Source organism: Achroia grisella, unplaced genomic scaffold (genome assembly GCF_030625045.1).
Source record: "Achroia grisella isolate CSIRO2021 unplaced genomic scaffold, CSIRO_AGI_Agris_v1 utg546, whole genome shotgun sequence".
Taxonomy (NCBI): domain Eukaryota; kingdom Metazoa; phylum Arthropoda; class Insecta; order Lepidoptera; family Pyralidae; genus Achroia; species Achroia grisella.
In genome coordinates, this window is record NW_026712931.1 from 3,702,428 (window position 1) to 3,729,455 (window position 27,028).

At 34.7% G+C, this 27,028-nt stretch overlaps 2 protein-coding genes across 3 annotated transcripts; both read right to left on the reverse strand.

The window, feature by feature from the left end:
* Nucleotides 1–1,523: 1,523 nt before the first annotated feature.
* On the reverse strand, nucleotides 1,524–9,039 carry LOC131848318 (leukocyte receptor cluster member 8 homolog). The gene is made up of 5 exons (XM_059198132.1): nucleotides 7,692–9,039; nucleotides 4,770–5,289; nucleotides 4,483–4,687; nucleotides 3,648–3,855; nucleotides 1,524–2,178 (listed from the first exon to the last, which is right to left on the reverse strand). Exons 1-5 carry the CDS (start codon nucleotides 8,750–8,752, stop codon nucleotides 2,016–2,018), a joined length of 2,157 nt encoding a protein of 718 aa, XP_059054115.1. The 5' UTR covers nucleotides 8,753–9,039; the 3' UTR covers nucleotides 1,524–2,015.
* A 5,069-nt stretch (nucleotides 9,040–14,108) lies between these two features.
* LOC131848319 (dipeptidase 1-like) lies at nucleotides 14,109–25,544 on the reverse strand. 2 transcript variants are annotated; one of them, XM_059198133.1, is made up of 2 exons: nucleotides 25,110–25,544; nucleotides 14,109–15,745 (listed from the first exon to the last, which is right to left on the reverse strand). In XM_059198133.1, exons 1-2 carry the CDS (start codon nucleotides 25,266–25,268, stop codon nucleotides 14,402–14,404), a joined length of 1,503 nt encoding a protein of 500 aa, XP_059054116.1. In that variant the 5' UTR covers nucleotides 25,269–25,544; the 3' UTR covers nucleotides 14,109–14,401. The 2 variants fall into 2 exon arrangements, with proteins under 2 accessions (XP_059054116.1, XP_059054118.1); XM_059198135.1 differs by having other exon boundaries at nucleotides 25,038–25,161.
* Nucleotides 25,545–27,028: the final 1,484 nt, after the last annotated feature.

Here is a 27,028-nt window from a genome sequence, read left to right on the forward strand (position 1 = left end):
GGTTTAGTAAATTTAAATTTAATAAAAAAACCACATCAGTTATTTGCAGGCTTCGATTGGGACATGTATGTACACCAGCAAATCTATACAAATTTAATATTGTTTCTAACCCTACGTGTGCTTGTGGAGCGTATGGAGATGTCAATCACGTGTTTTTCTCCTGCCCTCTATATGATCGCTCTGAATTCATTTCCCAACTCCTGATCCGTGTCCCACTTCTTACATCTATTAATTGTTTATTACATAATAGCGATACCGATGTATATAAAATATTAGCCACATTTATTTCATATAATTTAAATTTGTAAATATATCCATATATATATATATACATTGTAAACATCATAAACCTGACCAATCCTTTATCCTACAAAATTCCGTTCTATTCCGTATATTTCCCTAACTTTGATATTGGCTAAATGCGAAGGCAAAGCCAAAGATGGAGGAGAAAAAAAAAGTTCAGATTCACCTTGAATTCAAATTACACAGATAAATGTGGGAATGTCAAGCGTTTTGTTCATCACATCGAGAACTTCTCTGATTACAGATCTCTAACCCATCTGGGATTTTTAGTAATCTGGACTGATCCCATTGCTAGCTATGTACCATGTCAGGTTGACTTTATCGTGATGGTTTCCAGGGGAACCGCGTGTTCATCCCTGGAAACCATCATTCTTGGTGGGTTTACCATCGTGGTAAACTAACTAACCATTAAAAAACCCCATCTGAGATAATAGTCGCCGAGGTACATTATACTTAGACAAAACGTTTTGCCATATAAATTAATATCGTGTAGCGTGGTGGTTATGCTCATCACTGTAGCGTTATATATGTTGTGACGAGGTGGCGCTACATAATATTTTATTTATTGTAGTATGTAGGTAGTGAGTATACCGGTAAAATGGTTGCACGATGTATTGTACATTATTAAGTTTATTGGTAGTGTGCTACATGGCTTATTGATAACGCGTACAGTCGACGCGAAGTCGGGATGTAGATTATACATTTAAATCTATATTAGTGGAAATCTAAACTAATAGAAGGGTCTCAAGTGTCGACAGAAATATGTATTACAAGTGTAGGCACAATCGCTATTAAAAAATAGGGATTGGTGATAGATGGGTCAAATTTAGGGTTGTATGTATACTATTGTATTAATGCTACATAATAAAAAATTAAAGTATTATTTTTGGGTGAACCAACCAAATTTAATCATACATAGGGACGGACAGACAGCGACAGCAACTTTATTTTATACTATGTAATGATAATGATGATCTAGGCCTGCTACAATTTCATTATATTTGTAGACTACAACTCCTTTCTAAATTTTCAATAAGCCATATCTTTATTATTTCTTATAACTTACAGTTGACTTGAAGAGGTTGTTGGTTGAAAGTCTATTGTACTTGTCTGTTCAATATAAATGTTTCAATTGCCATAAGAAAGTTATAAAAAAACACTTAGGAAACATGAAGAAGGAAGGAAATAAAAATATAAATTTAAAAACAAATGATTATTTATTAACACTAAATCACAACTACATGTGGGTGTATTATTTATATTATAATAATAAATGAAATCGTAAATTAAAAATATACAATAGGTATATTATTTACAAAAAAATAATTGAGGATGAAGGACAACACTTTTAAAATACTTTAGTTAACATGTACAAGTCCTGTGTAAGTCTTTTTAACAGCACTGCATTTTTAGTTTGTATTCAGACACTAAAACCTCCTGTAATTGTAGCACTTGCTTCTTCAGACGTGACGCATGTAGTTCATTCTTTGCGAATTCTGCATTCAATCTTCTGCTGTGTAACTTAATGTGTGATGTGTTAGTTTTTTTGCCGCCTCATCCTAGTTAAGCTGATCAAAATAAGGTGAGAATAACATGAGGCAGAGCAGCGACTGAGCAGAAGTGTCGTGCATACTCTGCGGTCGCATGTCTGGTTACATAACCACGCAACAATACGCAATTAGTACAGGACATGGTTTACCAAACTGAAAATGTTATATATTCGCTACAGCTGGGAAGCTGGCCTTGCAATCAATTTGAGTCTGATCACAGTCAGTATAAAACAGGGGGAACTGATTTAATAACTCTAATGCCTTAGAACTCGACTCAAACGCCAGCTCCCGAACGATGAAGTCCACGGGTATTGACTGCCTGTAGCTGCATACATAAGAAAATATTAATACACAATATAACCAGCAAAGCTGGTACATCTGAAATACACAAATTATCTTAATTAAATAGCTGGCTATCATTTTAGAAATGCTTTTTGGTATAAATATATGTCAATTTAATAATTCACGCACAACACACAATACCTATTGGTATTGTGTGTTAAGAAAATATCAATTTCCCGAAAAAATACATAATTAATTATATATTAATTGACTACAGTATTGTTTACCTACATTATAGAACGTTAAAATAAGGAAAATGTTACCTAATCTTACCTTTAAAATTTGGAGTATTAAACAGATTGTTAAAGCATATCTTGCATGTACGAAATTTTAATGAACCTGGTTATGAGACTTAAATAATTAAGAAAATATTTTCTTGTAATGAAATTGAGCAAATCTCATAATTATTACAAGAAAATACAAGGCCACAAATTGCTACAATATTTACTATTTTAACCAGTGTTATAAATATTTTAGGCCGCCTAAAATATTTTTTGATGTGACTTTGAATAATAATTTTAACCGGATCGACGTGGACAGAGCCGGGGATAATATGAACGCAATATATAAATATCTTGATATTTATATTATATTCGGTATAGGCTTACTTATACTACACACAGATATTGAAAGCATAGACAATTGTCACCTATGACTATAAAATTTATTACAGGTGTCCTGGGGTCCTAGGTTGTAGCAGAAGCTACTCATGATTAAGTAAAATAATATAGTGAATCCAATGTCGGTTTTTATAGCTTTGTTTTAAATTATTGTGTTATGAAGAGATAAGTGTAAAATTCTGGCTGATCAACTCATTATTGTCGAAACTGCCTAAGTACACCTATATAAGGTGTACTTAGGCAGTGACTAGCGATAGAATCATTCATGACATGCGACTGAAGCCGGTTAATGGTGTAATGAGTTTATATGATTTTAGATTAACATCATTTCAATAAAGCTAATAGTGAGCATGTTATTTCATGAATCATCATTGTTTTGTAGAATTATCAATACATAATTTTGTTAAAACTAAGGTATATAAATAGACATAATTTATCTGATTGTTTATTTTTAAATCAACCTTAAATGCTATGCTAATATTAGGCCATTCTGATAATTGTCTTGTTTTATTCCTATGTCAGACCTATCTATCCTATGTAACTTTGTTACAATTGCAGTCAATCCCTTTTTAGCTATAATTTTTTATATTATATCCAAGTTTTTTATTGTTAAGAAAATTTTCAATGACATACGACATCTATATCGAAGTTTTACGTAACTCATGGCCTTTACAGTAAAGCATGACAAGTACTTACTGTGAAGTCCATTTTATTTTTATTCAGACATAATTCAGTAACTATAGTACGCATTGCTTATTTTTAGAACGCTATTGTAATATTTTTCATATATACGCCGAGAAGTAGTAAGAATAATAAAAGAAAAAAAACATACGACTTTATGATGTACTTGAGATACTGCTTCCTTTCTCTTTCCACAAACCAATCCATTAGATACCCCGCCATTAATGGAGCTGTCTTATAAAGCAAGAAAAATTTGTGCATGTTGCCTGTTGCCCAAGCACATCTGGTTTGGAGTGCATGTTTAATACATTCATTTTCTCTGTCTTCCTTTGAAAGAAACTGAAATATGGTTGTTAGATCTGCAAACAAGTAGATTTATAATTAAAAAAGAAAATAAAAGGTTTTATTTTTCCAATTCAACAGTGGGCATAGTTCCATATATAAAAATAATATGGATACATTAATTTGTTATTTCATTTCATAATTTAATTAGCTTATCAAACACAGTATACAGACGGATTTTTAAAAAATTAGAGCAGGTCCTATATGAAGAAAAAAGATAAACTTTTTTTCTTCATATAGGTTGTGCCCTAATTAAAAACACAACTTATAATACTAAGCAAATGCTATTTTCTCTGTAAATACCATTCTGCAAGCGGCACCAATGTCACCAGTCGTGTTCATAAAGTATGACATTGTCTAAGAGGTCAGAGGAGTTACAAAGTTCACATAAAAATCTTTAAATGTAGGACTCCCCTCCTCGTGAGGGGTATTCGAAATTTATTATCTACCACGATGTACTATCTCCTAGGAAGGAGGGGGCTTGGAGTTTGTGCAATCATATTACACTTTTAGTGTTAAAACACGAAATTTTAGTCAATCAAATTTTAACATTGACAAAGGGGTATATACATCTGCTAAATTTTTTAATTTGTGGTTTAATTTATAAGAGCGGGTGTAGGAGTAAGATTGATAAAATAGCCAACCTAATGTATTTTTAGTAAATATGTAATATAATATTCTATATGCAGTAAACTCTGCTGCATTAATTCTACATTCTGGCAATTCCCCATAAAGCATTTTGAGTTGCGTTTGACACTGATTAAATTCTTCATGATCTCCTTTTTCCAATGCAATACGTGCATGAGTCTCATACACCTCTACTGTAAAATTGTCTCTTATACCTTGAACCTAAAAAAAAAAATATTTAATTAAGTTGAAATAATACAAATGATAATAAAGACAATAGACAAGGAAAACTATACAAACTTACAGTTAGGTCTTGTCTAATTGATTTAAGCTGATCACATGCATATCTGTAGTCTTGTCTATCTATCCACCTTTCTTTGACATTTTTCAAAGAAGTTTTAAGTACTGATACAGGTCGGACTTCACAAGCTTCTGGTGCTTTGGTAAGTCTTAAAAAGGATTTTTCTATATCTAAACATGTTCCTACTATATGTACATTATTCAACTCATAATCTCCTTCTGTATCTTGAATAATTGGTTTCTTGATACTTGGCTCAGGTTTCCGACTACCTGCTTGAATAGAACTTGCTATGGAGGGTACATTACTTGAATTTCCAAATCTTTCAGCCCTCTTCTGGAGCTTCTCAGCATTTCCTTGCACATCTTCTACAATAAATTGCTCATAAATGGGTTTCTTTTTAGCACTTTTATTATACTTTTCTTGTTTCTTATTGTCAAGAGATAACCGATCTTTAATCTTTTGTCGGGTTTTAGTTTTGGAGATCTTCTTATCATCAACTTCGTCACTGGATACTGAAGAAGCACTGCAATTAAAGAATATTCAGAATGATTAGTCTTAATCAATCTATTCGCTTCGCTTTGTGTGTCCTACCGATTATACAACGGACTGTGTTCTGAGGAATTGTTCGACATGATGCCAACAGCCAACAGCCACCTTTTACCGCCGCACCCCTCTGCATCGACGGGAATTCATCCCCACAAGTTGGAACCTAAGTGGTCCAGAACAGTGCGGTTTCAGAGGAGTTTCCTCCCGTGTAAACTTAGATTGTGGAATGAACTTCCTGCCGAGGTTTTTCCACGAGACTACAGCATGGGGTTTTTTCAGCAAGAAGGGCATATTAAGGTTTCTTAAGGGTCGGCAACGCGTACGTGATACCCCTGGTGTTTCAGGCGTTCATAGGCTAGAGTAACCATTTACCATCAGATGGGCCGTATACTTGATTGCCACCATCATAGTATAAATAAAAAAAATCTAGAATATGTTAAATATTATGTTAATTAGGTTTAATTATTCATTAGAGTTATAATTATTTCACATATTTATGATGTGGTTTAGAGAAGTAGTATTGAGAGAAAATGGAAAGGATAACATGGAATATAATATATACTACAGGTTTTAGAATAACTGTGGGTGTCTGTAAATGTGTCCATTTCTGGTTTTAAGTTTGTTGTAAGTCCTCAATGACAATTAGAAAACTAGAACCCAAGAAAGAGAATGTCAATATGGTATTAGTTGATTTTACACATACATATTTTCATGCAGAAAAGTATGTGTGTAAATGTAGACAAAGAGAAGGAGAAATAACGCGCGTGCTGGCAGCACACATACCCGCATTCTTAAGACATTAATAATAATTATTTAAATTAAGTTTTAAACTGTGATGATGAGTTTAAACTCTATTTATTTATTAGTATAAAATGGTAAAATATCTGATGTTACACTAGGGAGATGTGACCAGCTGTGACCCCAACCAAACCAACCAAGACATAATAATATGTAACTTATGAGGTGTGCAATGCAAAAGGTGAATCTTGGTGAATACCATTGGAGATCAATAAAGTTCTAAGTGATATCATTAGACCATCACTAGCAATTATTCAAGATAGTTTTAAATGGTGGTAGACCCTATGTGGTCTACCACCACATGGTCACAGTTGGAATTTTATAATTGTGTGGCAATCTTGTCTCTTTCACCTGATAATATATAATTAAACTAGATGAAAACCCAGGTTCGCTCGGGTAGAATATTAAAGGTGAGCAAGGCATAGATTCGTAAAGCTTCGTTCATTGTGTTTAATAAATACTATAGTAAATAATAAGTGCAAAAGTATTTATACAAATAATTTTTATTTTAGATCAACATTCAAAATAAAATAACAAAACATATAACTTTTAAGGTTTATTATCTGTTAACCCCTTTGTTTTAAGCACTCAAGCAAGAAAATCTATTTGATACAACAACCCTATATTTATCTATTTATTAATTAATACCTACCTATTAATCCTGTTAATGCTTTTTAAATAAACACCCACACATTATTTCTGTATAACCTATAAAAATGGGTAAATAACATTAATTTCCAATAGTGCCACAACCTTATTCAAAAAATGCGTTCAAAAACCTGGCATTATGCATGTAATAATAAAATGTGAATAAATTGTGATTGTTATTAAGTTTTTTTTAATAAGTTTATCAGAACAGAGAAACAACATTTGACATTGCACATTGACTTTAATTTTTATAATTTATATTGTAAAACTTTCAGTTAGGTTAAAAAGGACATGTATCCAGAGCCGTGAAACAAATTCATAAAAAAAATATTGTCAAATTTGTCTCGCAATTGGCCAATTTAAAGAAAAAACATAACTGTGTACTCTTTTATCATAAAAAAAGTGTCAAAAACTATATTTTCGCAAAACGTCAACGACACATATCACATGTCACAGTTTTTTGTGATGGATCTTTGGCGCGAACACATGCGTAGTGTTGATTGGTTATTAGCTAATGACACGAAAAGATGGCGACTGCAGTTTGTTTGTCAGTGTCATTAGTATTTAACGAAATACTCCATAATCCGAATTTTGCGGAAATATGTTGTCAACTCTGCAAAGGGGATGTAAAGGATGTAAAAGGATGTAAAAGGATGTAAAGGGAGGGGACGCCCTAAGAAAAGATGGATGGATTGTGTGAAAGATGATATGAATAAAAGAAAAGTATGTTTAGATATGACGACCGATAGAGAGAGCAGTGGAAGAGAATGACATACTGCGTTGACCCCAAATAATGGGATAAAGGCAAGGCAATGATGATGTTGTTAACTCTAAATCAATATTTTTTTAGGTGTTGTTATTCACATAAGGTTTTGTTCGAGTCTACCGTACCCCTAGACGGAATTATTAATATAGATTAGTAGACCTGCTTACCTTAGTCTTTTCCTTGGGGGACTTCTAGACTTGCTCCTTGAATGTCTCCTTCTCTTTGGTGGGGAACTTTTATGAGTAATGAATCCTCTGGAATTCACACTATTTTTAGATTTAGATGGATCTATTTCAGCCTTTTGATATAATGATAATGTACCTCGAACAGGTTTAACTGAGAGTGAATTACGTTCACTATGAACACTTGGTATTGGCTCTGCATCCCAATTCCTTGTCCAAATTTCATCTTTGTTTGCAGCTGCTGTTATACGACCCTTTAAGCATATATCAATTTGATCACGATCAATAGTTGTTTTGCATTTTTCATAACATCTCTTGATATACCTCTCAAGACTTTCAGGCCATGTTCCAGCTGATGACTGGCATATTGGTGATTTTAAAATGTTGGAAGAGCTATTATCTTCTGTATCATTGAAATCATTTTCTCTAACATTATCACCTTTAGGCTCTTCTAGTGGCTCCGGTATGTCCTCAGTTGCCAGTGGTGGAGGCAGAGGTACATCAAGGGGTGGAGGTGGTGGAGGTTTAGGGAGATCGGGTGGTGGACACGGAGGTAAAGGTGGTGGATGATCTGGCAGTGGAGGTAATGAATTTATAGAACTGTTCAAATCTTCATCAAAAACTTTGTTACCCTTTTTACGCTTCTTTTTTGCATTGCCAGTATTTCCCAAAAGGGGATTTTCATTTTGAGGAATAGGAGTAGACTTCCTGTTCGCATTCAAATGAAATCTAATGGGCGATTGATTTAAAAAAGGTCGACTAGTATCAAGTGGTGACATACCGAGCAATGGAGCTGGTGGAGGTGGTTTTGAAAATGGAGGATGGCCAAATTCATTTTTATAATCTTTATTATGTTGAAACTGGTGGGAATTATTATTAGGAAAAGCATTATTGCCCATTTGATTGTAATATTGATTGTAGTACGGTGGGTACATACCAGAGTGATACCCATTGTATTGATAAATACCATACATCCATGGGTTATGATTGGGTGGCATACCATTCATAGTTTGCAGAGGAGGTTCCTTTGAACTGTTGTCGGCCATATTTGTTAAAATATACTGCGATATTGTAGGTAAGTTACAAATAACAAAACCTTAAGAATACCTTTTCAACAATGACTTCAAAATGGCGTCACTTTTCACAGTTACGGAACAGAGCTTCACATTTTCTAGGTCACACTATATTTAACAAGTGAAACACATTTTAATAATAAGTCTGTACTCGAAAGATTTATAGAAAATAAATGTAATTAGTTCTAAGCAAATAGTAGTAATTTAATTGTAATATTTCACAAACGACTAGTACAATAGAATCGAATTCCGCACCCTGAATTCAGTAATTCGCCAGAATATAGTAATAGGGAGTAGAGATTAGGGATGCGTACTGAGATCGATTAATCGAGTTAAAAAATCGATTTTTAAACCAATACATAACACTGGATCGATCAGTTGGGACGAACTTAGACTTCAAAATCGATATTAGATTTTTTCTGTTTTGGTATACATATAAACATTACATTTTGTATATAAATAAACCATACAATTAGTTCAAGGTGCCCGTATTACAAAGTGTGCTGCCAGTTAATTACTCAAAAACTCGGGAGATGGCTGTGTGTTTAGCCTCGTTCGCCTTACTTTTCTCTTCTACAAAAAAAAGTTACGTTTATAATATTCTTAGACATAATATTTAACTTTTTGTATCTGTTGACATTGCGTCCCATGAGTGATCCCAGTAGACTTGACAGACTGTTGTTTTTAAAAAGATTCCATATTAAGAATTGGGAAATGGGAACTATAATCTAAATTATCTGCTTTGTAACCAATAAATTTTGAAAATAAATGTCTTGTTTTCTACCTGATCTGATACTTTGATATGGTAATAAAAATAATTGTTATTATCGAATTCCCTGATTTTACTGATTAAAAGATTGTTAATTATAATATTTGTCTTGTTTTTAATAAAATTGTTTTACATTTACATTGTAACAGCAAATTTGAAAAAAACAAAAATCTATTAATCGGAAATCGATCTTGCAGTCCTTGATTTTTTTTATCGTTTCATCAAGTCACGATTCGGATCTAATGAAAGATCGATTAATTTCGGAAAGAATCGCATCGCTAGTTGATCATCTCTAATGTATCAACTCGAGTTGTGCTGGTAAATAGTAAATGATCGAATCAAAAGAAAGAGCGAGAGTGTGATCCGGTCGTGGGGTTCGTGCCTTAGTAGGTTGTAGCCATTGCATCTACCGAATGAAACCATGTGCTATATATGAAAAGATTAAATTAGCGGTTGACAGTTGTCATTTCATTGTTATTAAGTATCTAGTATATTTATTATAAATGCTGAGCTTTAAAAGTGAATCCCATTTTCGGGACATTTTTGAATCACCTGTGAGTGGACGTGAATAATGTAAAAAATGCTCGGATTCTTTTTAAACATGTAGAAAATACGAACTTGTTATTGAATAATATTTAAAAAAAAGTACTCAAATAGTATCCGCTCCATAAGTACTTCCGCGCGTTTGGAGTACCATTTCCACTAGCTTACTTTGATTCGGTGAAGTTGTCAAGGCCAACAGCGACCAACAACATTAGAATCAGGGGAAATATTTAAAAAAAAGTATCTTCCAGGTAACGCTTGAAATTCAGGGAACTCGAGTTAACTCGGGTTGATTCGAATTACATGAACTTTAACTCGAGTTAACTTGAGTCATGTTTATTACGTGTTAGCACATCTCTAGTTGGGTGTAGGGATATCTATAAATGTCGATATTTATAAAACATCGACAGAAAATCACGAAGAAAAAAAACTACGATCCTCTATTCTTACTTTATATATGTCTACTATCAACTACAATGTTTAATCGATGTTTTCTTTATAATGGCTTATGGCTCTGGATACAAGTCCTTTTTTTATTTGAGATTGAGAATACCACCTTTTTTTAATGGTGTACGTTGTGGATATACGTGTAACTTACAATGATATTTCTGTTAATACTCGGCACATTTTCATTTGTTTACTTTCCACATAATTTAAATTTAACTTCTGTGCAAAACCAGTCTATATTAAGAGTTTGCGTTAAGTGTAAGCGTTATTAATAAACCATGTAGGACATTATCAAATAAATTGACTAATCTAATACAATCTTTACACCTGTATACTAACCACCTAGGTATTACAAACAGGGTCAATAGGAATCATTGTGGCACTGCACTCACTGGGCCCAACTTTCTGCTGCGTGCTGCCGACCACGACAATGTCCCGTCTACATTACGCCACTAAGGAGCAGGACATTGTCGATTATATTCGTACCAAGAGTAACCTGACATTGAGGGTAACGCAGCTGAAGTCGAGTCACAACGCGAGTTTCAAAGCGTTTGTGGCCCTGGTCCCCACCGACTTGCTTCATTCACCTTCATGAAAGAGGACTACTGGCCGAAAGGTGTGGTGTATCGGCGCTACCGTGGCAGATTGCCGCCTTCAGTGCCGTGATCACACAGACAATATAGTATTAGTTTTTAAATATTATATTATATGTATGTTAGTCTATAAGGTATTAATAGTATGGGCCTAGTTGCCTGAAAGAAATGAATAAATAAATAAAATAAAAATTACAAAGAACAAATAATTTTTTTATCTCGCTACAATGGCAAAATAAATAGAAATTGCAATAGCCCCCGCCAGAGGGATGCCCAGGGGTGTGTGCCACATCTTCATCCTCTAAAAAGCTACATGGTGAAATCGGAGTTGCCTTTGCCGGAGTTGCGGAATCATGTTAGTATTGTACCGCGTCTCCGACATTTCGATATAGACCAGAGATGTCGCTTAGAGCGATCTACTTCGATCTACTTAACTGTGGAGGCGCCTGGGTACCCGCGCATGTAGATAGAGTCATTTGCTTTGGATGCTACCTTAGTCATGTCCAGCATCACGGCCTAGTTGAAGACAGAGGGGAATGGTGGGGGTGGGTAATCCCCGGTCTTTTCTTTATTGGATTAGAGAAGCGTATCGAACTGACTCCCCCTCGTGTTCGCCGCCTCTTTCTGCAAGATATTACGCAACCCCACTAGCGGAACCTTGCAATATCACCAAATTATAATTTTATACGTACTACGTATGCAACATATTAAATAATATGCATTTTATAATAAATATTAGAAGACACATTCTATTTTTATTTAAATACTTAAATAAAGGTTTTTGTATTTTGTATGAAATACTTTTTAGAACCTATTTTTATTTAAGTAAAACAAAGTGGTTTGTATATTCATAAAATATGTTTACTAAAATATTGTAGTTTTACATTAGGAAGTTCTTTACTTACATACCAGGCTTAGCAACTAAAATACAAACTTTTGAAGTTTGTTAAAAACCTAAAACAATGCCTAAAATCGTAATTGTATATTTGACTCCGTCAGGAATGGCATTACATGAGGGGTATTGTCAGGCTTCAGAAATTTATTTAGTGATTTTCCATAATATTACTGTGAATACCGTAATGTCGGTTATAATGACATAACCGACATTACGATATTCATAGTATCGAAACCCTGTGACGCGACGCCTTGTGTTGGTGATTGTACAGCCAACCAACTACACATTATTACAACTATTTTTATTGAAATCATTCTTATTTCCTTACATATTCTAAATGCGAAAGAACCGATTCAAATAAAATTTGGTAAACAGATCCTGAGAAAGGACATAGGTTACTTTTTAATGCCAAAAAATAAAGGGACAGAAAGAATGAAAAATATTTTATTCAGTGCAATGTAAAAAATATAATATAATCAACAAACGAAAAAAAAGAGCAAATAAAATGTACATATAATTAAACTTAATTTACCATGTAGATAATTAAAAATAAACATAAAATAATCATTTTTTACATCCAAAAATGCACTTAAAGGGAGATGAAAGATTGTATGGAAGTAGGTATATCCATTTTAAAGCTTAATGCTTGAAACTTTATCTACTATATATCCACGCGGACGAGGACCTTAAAAAATAATGTCTTTTGATGTTCAGCCCATTTTTTATTTCATCATCATCATCATCATTGCACGACGTCCACTGCTGGACATAGGCCTCCCCCAAAGATCTTCACGACGATCGGTCCTGCGCTGCTCGTATCCAATGCCTTCCAGCGATCTTGACCAGATCGTCGGTCCACCGTGCTGGAGGCCTTCCCACGCTGCGTCTTCCGATTCGTGGTCGCCACTCGAGAACTTTACTGCCCCAACGGCCATCTGTCCTACGAGCTATGTGCCCTGCCCACTTCAGAGTCGCAATTCCTCGGCTTATGTCGGTCATTCTGGTTCTTCTGCGGATCTCCTCATTTCTGATTCGATCACGCAAAGTAACTCCGAGCATAGCCCTCTCCATTGCCCTCTGAGTGACGCTGAGCTTGTTCATGAGGCCCATAGATAACGACCACGTCTGTGCCGTAAGTCATTACTGGCAACACACATTGGTCGTAAACCTTCGTCTTGAGACACTGCGGAAATTTGGACGAAAAGGTTATCGGAGCTTCCCGAAAGCTGCCCATCCGAGTTGGATTCGACGATTGACCTCATTTTTTATTTCCTTTATCAAATTTAGTTTATAGTTATGCCTGAGATCTGTACCTACACGCACACGATATGGGTTTTTAATTTTTATATAGATATTTATTTAATCAAAAGTGGCTGACTTAACTTAGAATTAGGTGCATGTTGACATTTAGCGCTATTACTCTACATATTTTACAGATTGAATAAAATAATGAATTGCTTTAATAAAATGACTTAGCTACTAAGTAAAAATATATATATATACATATATATATATATATATATATATATCTAAAATTCTCGCGTCACAATGTTAGTTGCCATACTCCTCCCAAACAGCTTGACCGACTTTTATGATATTTTATATACACACATGGACATGGGCTTCCTATACAGTTGACTACTCTTGCCTAATTGTTAATCTGGCCCTGCCCACGCAGACCACTAAGTACAGAGTTTTCCTCTGGTAATTTTAATAAACAATCACCAATAGCAATAGATGTCTTCGATTAATTATTCTAAAATTAGGTACACGTGCCTACACCTACCTATGCGAATTATTTGGGATGGAGATGAATATAAACTAGGTAATATTTTTGTGAATTAAGTCGCAGACAAAAGTTGTTATTGTTATGAAAATAAAAAAAAATTGTGTTATATTATTTCTTTTATATTAAAAAACTATACATTTACTTGTAAATTGTTTTATTAAACTTATACTACAGAGGGCTATAAACTTCTGTGTCTATATGAACATTGTATAAACGTTATATATTTAAATGTATTAGTTATTTAATAAAACAGATAATTATTATAAATAAAGAATATTTATTTCACTATTTCTTTTATATCATCAATGGTTCACATCATATAAATCACGGATCGCATGGGCTTTCATCAACGAAGTCGTGTGCATGGATGGAAAAGAGTTCAGCGGGCAGACCGCGATCGACGCCGAGACGAATCGCCCAGCGCGTACGGTTCCTTAGCCAAACAATTTGTGCATTGAGGTCAGGTAGATATTACTTTAATCGCTAAATCACATTTGGACACTAATATACAAGTATAACTACGTTCAACAAGTGTCAATATTGAGCAGTACGAGGAGGGCCGCGGGAGAGCGGCGCGCAGCCTGCGTCACGCAGTCCCGTATACGCAGTCACCGCGGCGAGCTCCCGCCGTTTCTTCACCGGGCAGCACTGCCGCGCGCCGCCACTGATCACGCACGCGCTCTACATTTTGCAACACGCGCACTACATTCATACCAGCCAATTTGCGTACGTCATCTTCGCTCCAGTTCGGATCTCGTAGTAGCTCTGCTAAAAGATGTGGATATCGTGACACGTCCTCTAATCCTTCGGGCGGCGCGTCGATACCATCGTATCCGGCCCCGAGACCCACATGCTCCACGCCGGCCACGCGCCGTACATGATTTATATGGGATACCACGTCTTCTACTGTGGCCCGTTCGCCGCAAGTTACTAATTTAGCATAAAAATTGATCATCACAACGCCTCCATTTGCTGCAATCATCCGAAGTAACTCGTCTGGTACGTTTCGTGTTGAATTACAAATTGCTGCAACGCCTGAATGAGAAAAAACAACTGGCGCCTGCGATGTCTCTAAAGCGTCCCGCGCCGTTTCTTCACCTGCATGTGACAAATCGACAATCATACCAAGTCGATTCATTTCACGAACCACTGCTTTTCCAAATTCAGTTAAACCACCAGCAGTACCAGCTGCTCGAGCCCACCGTGTGTCACACGTATGGGTTACGGTGAGATAGCGCGCCCCAAGTTGGTAGAAAGCACGTAGCACAGCCAACGAGTCACCGAGCGCATGTCCACCTTCAACGCCAATTAATGAGGCAATACGGCCATCACGATGTGCTTCAAGCAGTTCCGTCGCATCTGTTACAAGTGCGAGATGTGCAGCGTTCATTTCTACTATACGTTTAATAACATCCATTTGTTCCAGTGCTAACTGTACGGCGTCCCTATCCCGCGCTCCGCAGGGTACGTATGCCGACCAGAATTGTGCACCGACCTGACCCAGTCTTAGTCGTGGGATATCGGTATGCGACCAGCGCGAGCGCGCCCACGGCTCTAGTCCTTCCAGACCGGCACTTAAATTAAAGTCACCAATTTTGTTATGAAGAAACTTTCGAACGTTCCAGGCTAAGTCATTATGACCATCTACTAGTGGTGAATCACGAAGCATACGGCGTATTGTAGTGAGACGTTGTTCAGGTGTGGCTCGACCACCGCCGCCCAGAGCGAGCGGTAACGCTAGCGCGGCGCCTAGAGCGGCCAGCACTACCAGCGCCGCGAGAGCAATACGCCAGCGTGGTCGACGTGGTGTGGGTTTTTCATCTGAACTGCCGGAGGCCGAAGCTGATAATGAATCCGGTGCCCATCGACCACACCGCTCCGCTACATCTGGTAGTGGACCAGGGAAAGTCATGCCTTCGGGCACTGCAGCCTGTAACATTAAAAAATATATATTTAATATATATACGTATTCGTTTTTAATAAAAACTATACGAATATGGCTATTATTAGTAATAGTAAATTTAGAACATTACACCAACTACATAAATATACAGACTCGGCCTAATTTTTAAATGTTTGTTCTAAAATTGTATCGTATCAGCATGTTTTCGGTGAACATACGTACATAATATACATAGAAAATATACAAACCGTTTGTTTGTACCATGCGAGGAATCGAACCCGCGTCAATCGTAAATAAGGCTAAATCGATAGATTCTATATTTTCGTCATTTTTCAGTAGTCAGTTTCCAAAGCTTTAATTTTTATTATTATGTATATTGTGAATTTTAAAACCAGCTTGTAACTGCTGGAGCATGTATGTATGTAAGTATGGACCACGTATGTACGTATGTGGTACCACGGACATCATAAGATGACATGATTTTGTAGGTACCTAATGCTGTTCATATTTATAGGTGGGTCGTCATATTTTTTGTAATACCTACATATCAATTAAGTTATTCGTATATCGTATTCGTAATCAAAAAACGAATGCGTATTATTAGCACCTACCCCTATTAATACCAAATTTCAATTTCAGTATTTCGTAAAACGTGACTTTTTACATGTAGTAAGTATCGTTTGGTAGAATCTTGGTCTAGTAGTCGTTATATTAATATAGAACAAATATTAGTGGCGCGTAATGCATTTAGTTTAGTATTGATGCCTCTTGCATTTAGTATAGATATCTATAGTACCATATTTTTGAATTATAACAATCTTTTGGGAAACCAAGCAGTATAATTAAACTTGGATAGAGTGGATGAGAGTAATGGTCTAAGCTTTACATTCTTGAATGACTACAATGCGTGGACTTAATTACAATTTTAACATTTGTTATGAGGTAAATAACTTTCCCATTAACATAGATAATGTAATAAACACTAAAGAAACTTATTCTAAATTTAGTAATGACATATTGTAATTTAAATAATGTAAATTAAATACAATATTTAATTTACATGGGCGAAAACTGTGATTAGTACAGTTTATGCTGTAAATAATATAAATGACGTAGTGGAGTAACTTGAAACAGTCATGCTCGCTATAAAGTTCAAACTTGTGGCGGCGTGGTGGGTCGGGTCGATGTGCTCCCTATAATATGGTTTAGTGCAATGATGGCTGGCTCATCCGTCATACTCGTGAACGATCAGATTTTTTGATTTTTTTTTCAATAGCATATACTGGTGGTCACTCTATTCTCCTAAATTTGAATTTAAATGAAATTGTTTATTGTAAATATGTACAACATTAAAAAAAAAATACGAGCTGAGTTTCTTGTCAGTTCTTCTCATCTCGAAATCATTCCGAACTGACGTTAGATTTGACATATCATAAGAGTTTGTAATAGACCTACTTGAATAAAGATATTATTTGGATTTGAATTCCTTGCTGCCTTAAGACGACAAAACTATTGAAGCGTGTATAATGTCTACTTCAGGTGGTTTCTATAATACCTCAATCTCATGTCTCCTATTTTTTTATTATTTGTTTTTACGTATATTTATTCATATCATATGTACCACTGAAAACCTGCAGCATTTTTGCATAAAACATGCTATAAGACTGAGTGGAGCTATTGCGGTACTTTGTATGTAACATTGATTTTGTGAATTTATATTTCTTTCTATTGTATTTATTAGCACTGAATTAATATTTTACTCTTTGTTTCTCTTTCATCAATATCAGAAACTATTCTAACATGTATTGTATAATTTACAGGGTACGGTTTAATTTAGTGACAAGTAAATTTTTGTTATTATGTCAATAGGTAGGTACTTGATGTAAATTGAGCTATATTTTATGTCCGAATTGATTGCCTGTATTTACCTTGTGTACCTTGTGTAGATTTTCAAAAGGAATCTAATCTAAGTGAGTGTCTAAGTAGATATGTGTGACTTTAATTTCAATTTAGTACTTAATTCATAATTATTGAAGTCGAAACTCACACATAACTTTATAGACAGACAGTCAGAAAATGGAAGACACAATAATAATATACAGAAACATACACATATTTGTTTAGAAGTCGAGTGAAAATATTTAGTTTTCAGAAACAATCATTAATAATTATGTAGGTTCATAATACTTTATATAACTATAGCGTATTTAAATCAAAGTGAGAGAGCAACCGTGGGCTTTCGCGCCAGCTCTGTTTGTAAATGGGTCACAGGCTACATATTTGTTTAGAAGTCGAGTGAAAATATTTAGTTTTCAGAAACAATCATTAATAATTATGTAGGTTCATAATACTTTATATAACTATAGCGTATTTAAATCAAAGTGAGAGAGCAACCGTGGGCTTTCGCGCCAGCTCTGTTTGTAAATGGGTCACAGGCTATTCAGGTTCACCCCGGCGCCCCTACCCCCCTTCCACCCCATACTCTGTGCCGTATGTGACCCTTGCATAACTGAACACGCGGCAAATTATTGTCACTAACATCTGCAGGCTCTGAGTCACAGCTCATTCGCGGTCGTATGTATGCTGCATAATTATTAACAGGTCCCATGTGTTTCTGTGCTAACTACACTGATGATCTTAACTACCTCTTAAGTGGCAACGGGTATTATCTTATTTGTTCTTGTTTATGTTTTCGCTACATAATTATATTATATTTAGGATAATGGAACAGGAAAATTGCCTTCAGCGTCTACAATTACATGATGCAATGGCGGCCCATTTTTACTTTGGCCATATTGAATGATTTATGAGTAAGTATATAAAAATATTAATTTAGAGTATTTTCAAACGCTGAAAAAAAATTCAATTAAATGGTTTCGGAGATAACCCCATAAATCTTCCAAAATTCGTACACTTTATAATATTACATACTTGAGTGTAATATGTATTGGTAAATTACATATCTACTGATACGTAAAAGTTTTTGTAACCCACTCGATTCGTAGAAGTAAGTAAGTATAACGGCAACAGTTACCGCAAGAAAGGAAAAGTTTTATTGTATTTTTTATGACCAATTTGTAAACCCAACATTCGTCTTAGGCGTAACTGCAACTACAACTATGTAGATCTATATCAAAGGGGGTTATATGTAAGGCAAAGGAATGGAGAAATTGTTCATAAAGTGCAGTCTAAAGGGTTTCTGTTGAGGTATATATGCTACGCTCGTTCTATTTGGAAAGTGTAGGCTTTATCTAGTAAGTGAGCCACGGATATAATGTTATTCGCTCAGTTAACTAGAATGAACGAGCAATATGTGAGGGATGTAAACGCTATGGTCAGTCCACCATGCTAATAGCGAGTCATGAACATTAGAGGAAAATTAGCATTCTTTAATATGATGACGACGATGGAATGAGTTTAACGAGTTTTTATAAACAATTAATAAAATTACTTTAAATACTTACCTAATTCATCTTTAAACATAATAGAAATACCTAACATATAATAGGCTCTACGGCAACTGGTTACTATTACTAACAATCCATTTAATCTTAAATTTTAATCGTACAATATTGGGTAAATGTTTACAACAGATTTTTTTCAAATACTGAGTAAATTGTATTAATGTACAACATACAATTGAATTCAAAACAGAATAAAAAGCTACAATATACTACAAAATGAGTTGCCATTAGTATTTAAGTCATAAACCACACATTGAATTCAAAAAAGTGTGTACTAAAAATCAGTCGGGCGCATTTATGTATGACTAAAAATGAATCAATTAACAGAGTCTAATGTTGAGATATATTCGATGCGGTAAATGGGTACAGAGAGAAATACAACTTTATAACGAGTTCTTATACTACTATATTAAAATGCTTGGAACGCATAATTAGTGGCAAAGCCCGAGAAACTATACGAAAATTGTAGTGCAGTTTAAGATTATGTTTTTAATTCAATAAAGAAAAAGAACTAAAGTAACTAAGAATTTATGTAGGTACTTATATTATATTGTCGGTTTCGTTATAACTTTTGTCACAATAACTTCGCTAGCGTAAAATTAACATTCCTTATTAATGAAATGAGTAAACATGCATAATGTGTTAAGTTTTCACATTTGCCTACATTATACCCAAACTTCAAAAACAACAAATAAAATTGTATATTATATATAAAGAGACAAGGGTACAAAGTTAAGAGAAGTAGTGGATCTGTTATGCGACCACGAAACTGCGGAGACGAAGAAAGTAGAATCAGGCGTAGGAGGCAGCGGGCGTAGCTGCATCGATTCGTTGCATACTAGCCAGACTCCGACAGCTCGTACGGCCCAGCGTCTGCCAGCGTCCACAACCGACATAATGTTGCGTGAAATTTGTGCGCTCATTATTATCCTGCAACTTGTCATGCATCAGTAACGCTTTTCTAGAGCGGGAATGTTCTACGAATTTAGAATAATACTAAGAATCACGCTGGTTTGAACTTTCTAATATGTTATTTACAATATAGTATGTAGGTTTTACTATGAACTACAGCATGGAGTTATTCAAAAAGGAAATATTAAAATTTCTTAAGGTTCGACAATGGGCACATAACACCTCTGGTGTTTAAAACGTCCATAGGTACACGTTTACCGTAAATGTTTACCGTCAGATAGGCCGTATCTTGTTTGCCACCTTGTTTGTTTGAAAAAATATAGAAAGCACACGCAACTGCCTAATTGAGAGACTAAATGTATTAAATAGAGTTCAACTCTTAAAATTTGTAAAAACAAAAATAGGTACTTTATTCACATTCCAAGAAGATGTAAACAAAATATTGTACCAAATTTATGTTGCATTCTGGAAAAGAAAAAAGAATGAGTTTCAAAATGGTCAAATCCGAACCTGCGACTCCGAATAACAATAGGAAAAATAGTATAATATTTTGTTTCACAAACAATTATGATTGTTTATGTAATATTGACATAATGTGACTTGACTCCTTCGTATTCGTTCTATCTCTATTCAGTAACCTAGCGTCTCCCCTCACTCAAACGTGTTTAGAGCATTACTTTGAATCAAATATTGCTGTAAATGTTTACATTTCGCAGTACTCCGCTGACTCTTATTATACAGTAAATATGTATATTGGTATTTTGTCATTATTCTTAAAATTCATAATGTCTTCAATTTTTATGTAATTGTACTGTTTTTGATTGTTCATATGTATGAACTAAAGATATGCCCCTTTTTGTGAAAATCTAATTTTTCATTAAGAATAAACTATTTTTAAAATGAACTTGTTTAAAAAACATCTGTTTAGCGAGTAATGTTGATATTGGTTGCCGTACCCTATGGACAATATTTCATCAAGTTTAATTAGTTATTATAGAACATTTTCATAGTAACCGTTTTGTATGAGAGGGGGAGAGGGGACATGTAGCCTAAAATGTACGGATATGAGTAGGTGAATATATTAATACACTTCAGTTGGTAAGTAGGTATAAGATGTAGGTGGCTATGCGTAAAATTTCAGCAACATTAGGTATTCAACCAAATAGGCGTTGTCGTGTTTTTTAAGCACATTCTTTTTTGGATGACCGAATTTTTCAACTAGGTCATCCCTTAAAATTAGATGGTCCAACCGGCGCGTTCATGAGATGAACACACCGTCGCTCTAATGTTCCACAAAGATAGCACAGATCGATATCTCATCGGAGCCTCTGAATCGAACAGCAAAAATACCGGACTGACAACAAAAAAGATAAAACTTCTAAATAAGCTACCACTTTGATGTTATACACAAACGATGGTGCGTAAACCGAGAATATATTTCGGACTCCAAGTCTCCCCTAATATCGACCTAACCACCTACGCCAAAAGGAACTCATAAACGGTTCCAGGAAAATATTTGTTAAAAGAGGCGAGGAAAGCATTTACCCGCCATGATTAAGGATGAGATATCTGATGTTTTCCTTCCTCTCGTGGCAGTGCCTGCGTGACTACCTGCTTAAGACTGTCAATATAGCTAATATAGTTGGTAAATCTACTTTCTATATTATTGTCTATTATAACAATATTTGCAAGTTATGAATTAGATGTAATTAGAGGGTTTTATTTCACGTATAAAATTAATAATATTAACTACCACAGCATATTTGAACACAAATACCAGTGTGTAAATATTTTGCCAAGTATCATATTATTCCGAAGTTCTTATTATAGTATGTAGGTATAGCCATACCAAAAGTATCTACCATTTCAGTAACATTAGTAGTTGGAAATGTAGGCTGTTACTGCAATATAACTAAATAACATGGTATAATTTTTCCATTTAGTGGATATTTATCATAAGATACCACATTAAGCTCTCATTTTAATTTTTACCTCAACGTTTTTGTTATCATTTACGATTTACCTTGCATAAAAAATGTTGGTGAAATTTTCGTTACTTATATATTTTGCATGTCATAACAAACCACTACGAAAAGGAGGAGAGTATTTATAGAGAGCCATATATGATCTTATATGTGTAGCAGTCTATACAGCAAAAGTGTTGTTTCGATAGTGTTGTTTTGAATATAATAATATAACTATTATGAACACGGTGGTCTAGCGGTTTAGTACACCGCTTTACGTCCGATGGTCGCAGGTTCGATTCCTCGCACGGCGCAAATATTTGCATTCATTCATCGTCTGTGCTTAGCTTGAGGCTAGATGGCGCTGTGTGGATTGTATAAGTTTATTGTTTATTATTATTAATATGGAAAGGAGATAATGATGGTTATGATAATAATAATAATAATATTGATTATTCGTATATGGTTGCGTTAAATAAGTTGATATAGCATATTATACATATATATACTTTCATCGACTATATATATATTTTTTTTAATTATATGTATAATGATAGCGATACACATATATCATTATATAATGACATATAAGATAGATACAATTAATGAGTAAATTAAACATGTGTATACAACTTTTGGGTAACGGAAACAACGGAAGGAGATGTTGGGTGACATGCAAATAGGAATAAGTAAAATTATGTTAAAATATACATTCGTATACAATATATATATATATATATACATAATACTATACATATATATAGTTATATATACATGTACACAAATGTTTGTATCGTGTGGAATATGAATGGCAACCATCGGAAGGAATACAGTACCTTAAAATGTAAGACCAACCTAATTGTATAATTCGTAGCCGTATATACATATATATACAACAATACGGGGACACATTAATGTAATTTTTTAAATAACTAAAGATGTGTCTTTTTGTGATTTGAGAAAAACAACACTTCCACACAGTGTTGAGTAAATAGCTTCTGTAACCGTATGTAAGTATCTGGTGGGCCAGTTTGAAACAGATACGGCGGTAAATCCTTTTAGCACTATAAAATTGAGTGCCGCCTGAATTGAGATGTAAAGGGGATCGTAGACCAGAAGTAAGTGCACATGGTGTACAATTTTATTACGTCTCGATCTAATAATGTTCCGTAGTAAGATGTGGCGCTATTACTTTTTTATTTTATTGTAGCAATGAAGACTTAAAGACGTAAGTACTAGACGATACTTTAAATACATTTATAATTTCAAATAAATTATAGAATATACATTTCATCTTTTCTAAAATTTATGTCATTTTGATTGTAAATTTTTCTTGTTTTCTTTTAAGTAATGCATTGCTATTCGTTGCCATTCCGGAGGACTAAGATGTCATGCCACCGAACATTGCATTTTCACTGCCTTATCGTATTCTTCCTCCGAGACCCACTTAACAAAGCGAAATACTTGATAGTTGAAATAGGCGAAGCACGTTGAAATAGACGACTTCTTGAAACTCTACCTCGCTAAATTCGTCGAAATAAATGTGATTAAGACTATAATTTATTTTTTAAATAACAATCGAAAAACTCTATGCCGTCACACATGTACCTGCACATACCTAATCAGGAATTAAGTTTTTATTGAGTGGAGGTCGCATGCATAACCAGCGGAATGACATCTACCTCTACTGTCGCCAAAAAAATCAATAACTTTAAAACATTTATTTATTTCATAATGAATGTCATATACCTACTACTAACACACAATACAGCTACTAATATAATATTATTATTTAATTTTTTAAACCTGTTCAATAAGAAATTAATGTCTAATACGGAAAACTTTAAAAATTTATTTTTTCTATATGTACATTCCAAACTGAAAGTGAACTAGTTCTACATGTAAATTATTGATTGATCTATAAATAAATTACAACACACATTAATAAAAAATATTATAATAATGTTCTTCTGCACGATGCAAGGTGTATAACACTCGCATTTTGAGATTTTTTCATACAAAAATTCTGCCTATTGACCTATTTGGCAACATTCAGAATAAATTTTTGGGGATTGATTACATATTTATGCCGCTTGCTGTAGAATGTCGGCACGTGAAGGACTTAGTTTTAAAATATTACTTAAAAACATCCACAACTGGTTTGCGCCATTGAGGACAAGAGGATCAATCCTAAGAAACAATTTAAGCTTAATGAGCCAACTGGCTCGTTAAGCTTAATATTGCAACTCAGTGTGGTAACGTATCAAGCAACGTATTCTTGGAACACTGCCGCATGAGGCCAGACCTTCGCTGACTACTATTACCTATCTGATTTACAAATTTACGAAACTTGATTATCTGTAATCCTAAATAATATTTTAAATATTGTATATAATGTGTGTATAATGTGATTATTACTTTGATACGTTTTTACGACTTAACCAATTGTTATTTAATTTTGCAATGTCCCTGTGTAGAATTTGGGATGGAGTAGTTATTTATTTTTATTGCAGTCTACCCTACAGTCTACACGAAGTCTATATTATCTATATAATTAATAAGTAATATGTAATATATTTAAGACAAATTATTCTAATACTTGTTCGGCGTTATGCCTTACGTATGTATACTCGTATTTGTGATTTACCATGCAAAAAAGTTATGGCTCGAAAGATGGATGTAGCTTTTTATTTGATATTATAATTCTACTGTTAATTAAGCACTATGTACGGAATGATATACGCCTTATGTTATGTAAATACTGATGTAAAACGAAAATCAAAACTATAAAATTAAGTATTAAAAACAAATAAGTACGTAATTAATATGGTTATTTATAATATGTATTTTATAAAGAATGATTATTTTACATATAAAAAAGACCGTTTATGGCAAATGTCATTGTACCACACAAAAAAATAAACAACAATTGTTAGACATGAGAACACTAAAACAAATCGGTATGGAGGTGGTTCTTACACAACAAATACTGTAGTGAATCATGCTGGCTAAGGTTCTAGTTCAACGCACGTCAAAGGCATTCAAACATACGTGGGCGTGCGGCGAGGTGATCGCGCGGCATAGGCAAGCATGCGCCGCTGGCGCCATTTGATAGTCCATGTAGTTGCCGTAGCCCATGTGGTCGCAGGTGCAAGCGCAGGTTTCTATGTGCCGCCGTAGCTCGAGCTCGAGCTCCCACGGCGGCTCCATTAGCGCGACGAGGCGGGCAGCCGCACGCAGCGGCGAACCCGCGCCTCCGCGCGCTGCGAATGCGGCCCCGGGCCGGACGCGGGCCGCACCTGCGCGACGCCACCTGTCTCCCCACCCCCTGCTCGACGTGTTCCACCATAAAAGTCAACAATTAACGCGATCCGACGCCAACGGCGCAGCCCTCGTGATCACAGCGGGCTCTGGGTACTCCGGCCGCACAGCAGCGGGCCGCGATGAGCGCGGATTGTAGCGTGTTAGAGCACATAGCGTTGCGGCAGGTTGCCGGCAGGGGAATGCCGCGCGCTATGAGCCCAGCCGAGTGCCGAGACCCGGGCGGCCCGGCCGCGCCGGCGCTCCGAGCTGCACGTGACAGGTCCGCCCCCACCTTGCGCCCCCGCCCTACGCTGTCACCCTCCACGCGTCGCACAGCGAGCCCGCGCTGCCTTCTCTATCGCTGGACATCTTTCAGATGCATAACCGTTAGACATAAATTAACTTTTCGCAATAACTACATTAGTAGATAATCTCCGCCTGTTTTGACGCATTTTTAAGATTTTTGCATTAAATTAAATAATAGGGAAACTACAAACCTGCGCTTAATTCCAAAGAAATAATTGAGAATATATCCTCACTACCATAATCTCAAATAGGATATTCAGAGGCATCTATAATACTAACTTTATCGTTATGCGAATGCAACCCGTGACATGCGGTAGACTATTTAAATGCAACGTGTGGCAAGTTTACTACCTTCACTCTTATTAATTTGTTTTGTTATCGATATTACAATCACCAGAAGGTTAGTTAGAAATTGAAATTCACATAGAATCTTGTAATTATACAAGAAATAAATTTTTTTATTACAAGTAGGATTAGATAAAACATACCCGTTGGCAAAAATGCCTTATTGTACACTATTTAGTTATTTATCTTTTTAGACTTAGTACTTGCCTTATATTATTCGATACGATTTAATAATAAAATTATGTCAATATATTATTTATTAATTCAATTCAATTCAAAACTTTAGATATTAGTAGGACAATTTTATACTATTTCGAAAGTACATTTTTAACCATTTTCGGTTGATATAATAAATATATTTGTATTTTTTAAACATTTTTGTTTGTTTGTTGTTAACAATTTATCTAAATTCACATAGAATATTAATTCTATGTGAATTTAGATAAATTTTATTTATTTTACTTATTATATTATATTTATATTTTTATTTATTTTTATTTAATAAAAAGAGTTCAAACTGCTTAATAAAAAACGATCAGCCACATCTATATCATGTACATATTTTATTCAATAGGTACACCCAAAATAAACAAAGCCGCTTCACCTCTTGTACTCTTCTTACCGCTCGGTATGGGTTACAATGTAATGCGAAATAAATAACTTTGATTATTATTTAATTCAATTTAACATTATTTATTTTTGCAATATGAATTTGATCCAACAAAACAATTTTGATCTAACATTATAATAAAATACAGTACATTCGTATTCAGCTTAGTAGGGATACAAATATATAACGAAATGTAATTAAAAGGAATTAGGTACAAATATAAATGTCAAAGTATAGAATTTAATATAGGTATGTTTATTTTAAAATTTGCCGTCAATTTAATCAGTGGCAAAGTAATGATGCGTTCATAATGTAAGTCTATAAATTCTTTAAAAAATATTTGCTGTAATAAGTCGTTATATATAATAGTGGAGTCTATCTTTTTTTTAACAAAACATGAAATTTA

Bases quoted from the DNA above. Each gene is read 5' to 3' on its own strand.
- LOC131848319 (XM_059198133.1), bottom strand. From the start codon at position 25,268: ATGGAGCCGCCGTGGGAGCTCGAGCTCGAGCTACGGCGGCACATAGAA. The intron at 15,746-25,109 runs GTATGTTTGAAT...TTAATGTTACAG, and splicing joins TCACCTCGCCGCACGCCCAC to GCTGCAGTGCCCGAAGGCAT.
- LOC131848318 (XM_059198132.1), bottom strand. From the start codon at position 8,752: ATGGCCGACAACAGTTCAAAGGAACCTCCTCTGCAAACTATGAATGGT. The intron at 4,688-4,769 runs GTAAGTTTGTAT...TTTTTTTTTTAG, and splicing joins CAATTAGACAAGACCTAACT to GTTCAAGGTATAAGAGACAA. The intron at 2,179-3,647 runs GTATGTTTTTTT...TTATGTATGCAG, and splicing joins CTCAAGTACATCATAAAGTC to CTACAGGCAGTCAATACCCG.